Here is a 3970-nt window from a genome sequence, read left to right as displayed (position 1 = left end):
TTATTAGATATGTAGTGTGCTCTAGTATGTAATGTGCTCTAGTATGTAATGTGATCTAGTGTTAATGTGCTCAAGTAAAGTCTTTAGTAAGTCTACCAGAGTGTAATATAAGAGCTGCAAGCAGCACTTTCTTTCCATCCTACTCCTTATTTGGAAAATAGCTAAACAAGCAGCTAGCCATATTTGGCCCAAGACCAGTAAAGACGACCATAGCCACTAATATCTGCATTATTAAGGAGGGAGAGCAGAGAGAGGAGAAGAAGAGAGAGAGAGAGGAGAGGAGAGGAGAGAGAGAGAGGAGAGGAGAGGAGAGGAGAGGAGAGAGAGGAGAGGAGAGAGAAGAGAAGAGAAGAGAAGAGAAGAAGAGAGAGGAGAGGAAGGAGAGGAGAGGAGAGAGAGAGAGGAGAGAGAAGAGAAGAGAAGAGAAGAGAAGAGAAGAGAAGAGAAAGAGAAGAGAAGAGAAGAGAAGAAGAAGAGAAGAGAAAGAGAAGAGAAGAGAGAAAGAGAAGAGAAGAGAAGAGGAGAGGAGAGGAGAGAGAGAGAGGAGAGAGAGGAGGGAGAGAGAGGAGAGGAGAGAGAGGAGAAGGAGAGAGAGAGAGGAGAGGAGAGGAGAAGGAGAAGAGGAGGAAGAAGGAGAAGGAGAGGAGAGGAGAAGGAGAAAGGAGAGGAGAGGAGAGAGAGAGGAGAGGAGAGGAGAGGAGAGGAAGAGAGAGGAGAGAGAGAGAGGAGAGGAGAGGAGAGAGAGGAGAGGAGAGGAGAACTGGAGAAAAAGAGGCATAGTAAATATTGGAGTTTGGAAAGGGTGGAGCAGAAAAGAGAGGAGAGGAAGAGAGGGAGGGAAATATGGAGAGAAGCGTTGGCCTTAACTTTCTGGCCGTGCTTAGTGACTGGACTGTGTGTCTCGTCGTCTCACGTGCCGCCGGCCCCACTCTCGTAAAGCTGCACAGCTGGCCAGCAATCAGCCGCAACACTGGCACTTCCTGAGGGAAAGTTGAATAACGATCTTCCCGCTGGAGAGTTTTACATATTCAGATATGGAGAAGAGGGCATGGGGTTATGTAAGAGGGAGTGAGAGGGAGTGAGAGAGAGTGAGAGTGAGAGAGAGATAATTGATTCTTTGACATATTCTCTACATATTATCATTGTTGTATAATTTTTTCATTTTATTTTATTTAACCTGTATTTATCCAGACAATTCAATTAAGAACTAATTAAGAAACTTATTTACATTGACAGACAGGCCAGTGACGACTCATACAGTATCATCTCTCTTTCTCACCCCCTCCCTGTCACTCCCCCACATCTCTCTTCTCTCCTCCTCCCCCATCTCTCGCTCACTCTCTTTCTCTCTCCTAATAGAAAACGGTCAACATGCCACAGGCCTTCTTCCCTCCTCGTCACGGTAACCAATAGACACAGACAGACAGACAGACAGACAGACAGACAGACAGACAGACAGACAGACAGACAGACAGACAGACAGACAGACAGACAGACACACACATTGATTTGATTTTGATTTGACACAGACACACACACACGCACACACACACACCACACACACACACACACACACACACACACACACACACACACAACACACACACACACACACACACACACACACACACACACACACACACACACACACACACACACACACACACACACACACACACACACGACAATATTTTCACTCTTCAATACGCTCTGCTACTTTGTTTATAATCTATCCTGATTGCTTAGTCACTTTTGCCCCTACCTAGAGTACATGTACATATTACCACAATTACCTCAACTACCTCGTACCCCAGGACATTGACTAGGTACTGGTACTCCTTATATACTTTGTTTTTGTTATTTTGTGTTACTATTTCATTTATTTATTTTATTATTATTTTATTTTTTTACTCTGCATTGTTGGGAAAGGGCTCATAAGTAAGCATTTCACGACAAAATCTACATCTGTTGTATTCGGTGCATGTGGACAAATACATTTTATTTTGATTTGACACACACACACACACACACACACACACACACACACACACACACACACACACACACACACACACACACACACACACACACACACACACACACACACACACACACACACACACACACACACACACACACACACAACACACAACACACCACACACACTCCTGCTTTGGTCATACCCACTGAACCCTGGTTATAATCAGCGGCAAAGACTTTATAGGACGTGATGATTTATCACTCTCCCTCAGAAAACGTCTGTTTCACCCCTCCTCACTGAACCCTGCTCTGAGGAACCAGCACTGGAAGAATTTTTAATAGGACGTCTGATTTACGACTCTGCAGACACGACCTCATCATCATTCAATCCCATTGTTATACAGTAATCTCTTATTCTTCCTTCGATTACCACAGTGTTTATTCCAGGTGACCAGAGAAGATGACATTCCTGTGTACCTACTGTACATACAATACAAGTTGCTTGGATGACGATGTGATCAGCAAGATACATGCTTGCTAGGGCTGTCAATGTTTGAAAATATCCTTGACAGGCATACTGTACAATCTGCTCTTAACTGTAATGCACTGAGCCCATACATACAGTACATACTGCACTGCAGTGAACTGAACAGAGCTGCATGCATGTTATTTTCATTTGGAATCTCCAGGATGGCAAAGTGATGATAGCTGTTTTGATGTGTGTCCTTTCCTTCTGTTCAGCTGTCCATAACAGGAGCCAGGCAGAAACCTCTTCAGGACCCCTGTAGCTCCAAGGACCACCTTCGGTAATGAGCCATGCAACTCTGTCCTATGATCTCTCCTTCTTGATCTTATTCCTTCTTGACCTTGCAGTTTTTTTCAATCTTATGCTTTTCATGTCTCTTTCTTTTCTCTGAAACCATTTCACAGTTTATATCCTGTAGCAGGACATCAAATCTCTCTCCACAGATTGTTGTGATTCTTAAAGTTTGCTATATTCCTCAGCGCCAACCTCGGCCAATAGACAGCACTTCGTGTCCACTCCCCGACCCTCAATGCCTCAGGTGCAGCACGAGCCAACTGGTAAACAGACAGACACTTTACTCCCTAATGAGACAGGACGGCTTAACTGTCAGTCAGCTTGGCTGCAAGCCAATGACATGGAGTTACACACTAGAGCATATTGCATACTAGAGCACAATACACATTAGAGCACACTACATACTGGAGCACCCTACATACTAGAGCACCCTACATACTAGGGCACAATACATACTAGCGCACACTACATAATCACTAGAGAACACCACATACTAGAGCACCCTACATACTAGGGCACACTGCATACTAGGGCACAATACATAATCACTAGAGCACACCACATACTAGAGCACACCACATACTAGAGCTCCCTACATACTAGAGCACACTACACACTAGAGCACACTACACACTAGAGCACACTACACACCAGAGCACACTACACACTAGAGCACATTACACACTAGAGCACACTACACACCAGAGCACACTACATAACAGAGTACACTACAGTACACACTAGCGCACACTAGATCACATTACATACTAGAGCACACTACAAACTAGGGCTCACTACACACTAGAGCACACTACATAACAGAGCACACTACATACTAGAGCACACTACAGTACATACTAGCGCACACTAGATCACACTACATACTGGAGCACCCTACATACTAGCACACCCTACATACTAGAGCACACTACATATTAGGGTACACTGCATACTAGGGCACACTACATAATCACCAGAACACAACACAAACTAGAGCTCATTGCATACTAGAGCTCATTGCATACTAGAGCACATTACACACTAGAGCAGATTACATACTAGAGCACACTACACACTAGAGCACATTACACACTAGAGCACATTACACACTAGATCACATTACATACTAGGGCACACTACACACTAGAGCACATTACATACTAGAGCACA

At 44.3% G+C, this 3970-nt stretch overlaps 1 protein-coding gene across 1 annotated transcript in view; it reads right to left on the bottom strand.

The window, feature by feature from the left end:
• LOC112070507 (target of Nesh-SH3-like) overlaps nt 1-3970 on the bottom strand; it is a 60684-nt gene that overhangs the window by 36926 nt on the left and 19788 nt on the right. Inside the window, exon 7 of the mRNA XM_070439001.1 lies at nt 914-1010. Within this exon, the coding sequence (XP_070295102.1) occupies nt 914-1010 (97 nt within the window). The remainder of the gene's footprint in view (nt 1-913; nt 1011-3970) is intronic.

The sequence above is a fragment of the Salvelinus sp. IW2-2015 genome, unplaced genomic scaffold, assembly GCF_002910315.2.
Source record: "Salvelinus sp. IW2-2015 unplaced genomic scaffold, ASM291031v2 Un_scaffold1346, whole genome shotgun sequence".
Lineage (NCBI taxonomy): Eukaryota > Metazoa > Chordata > Actinopteri > Salmoniformes > Salmonidae > Salvelinus > Salvelinus sp. IW2-2015.
The sequence above is the reverse complement of the archived record's forward strand: the minus strand, read 5'-3'. Positions and strand labels throughout refer to the sequence as shown.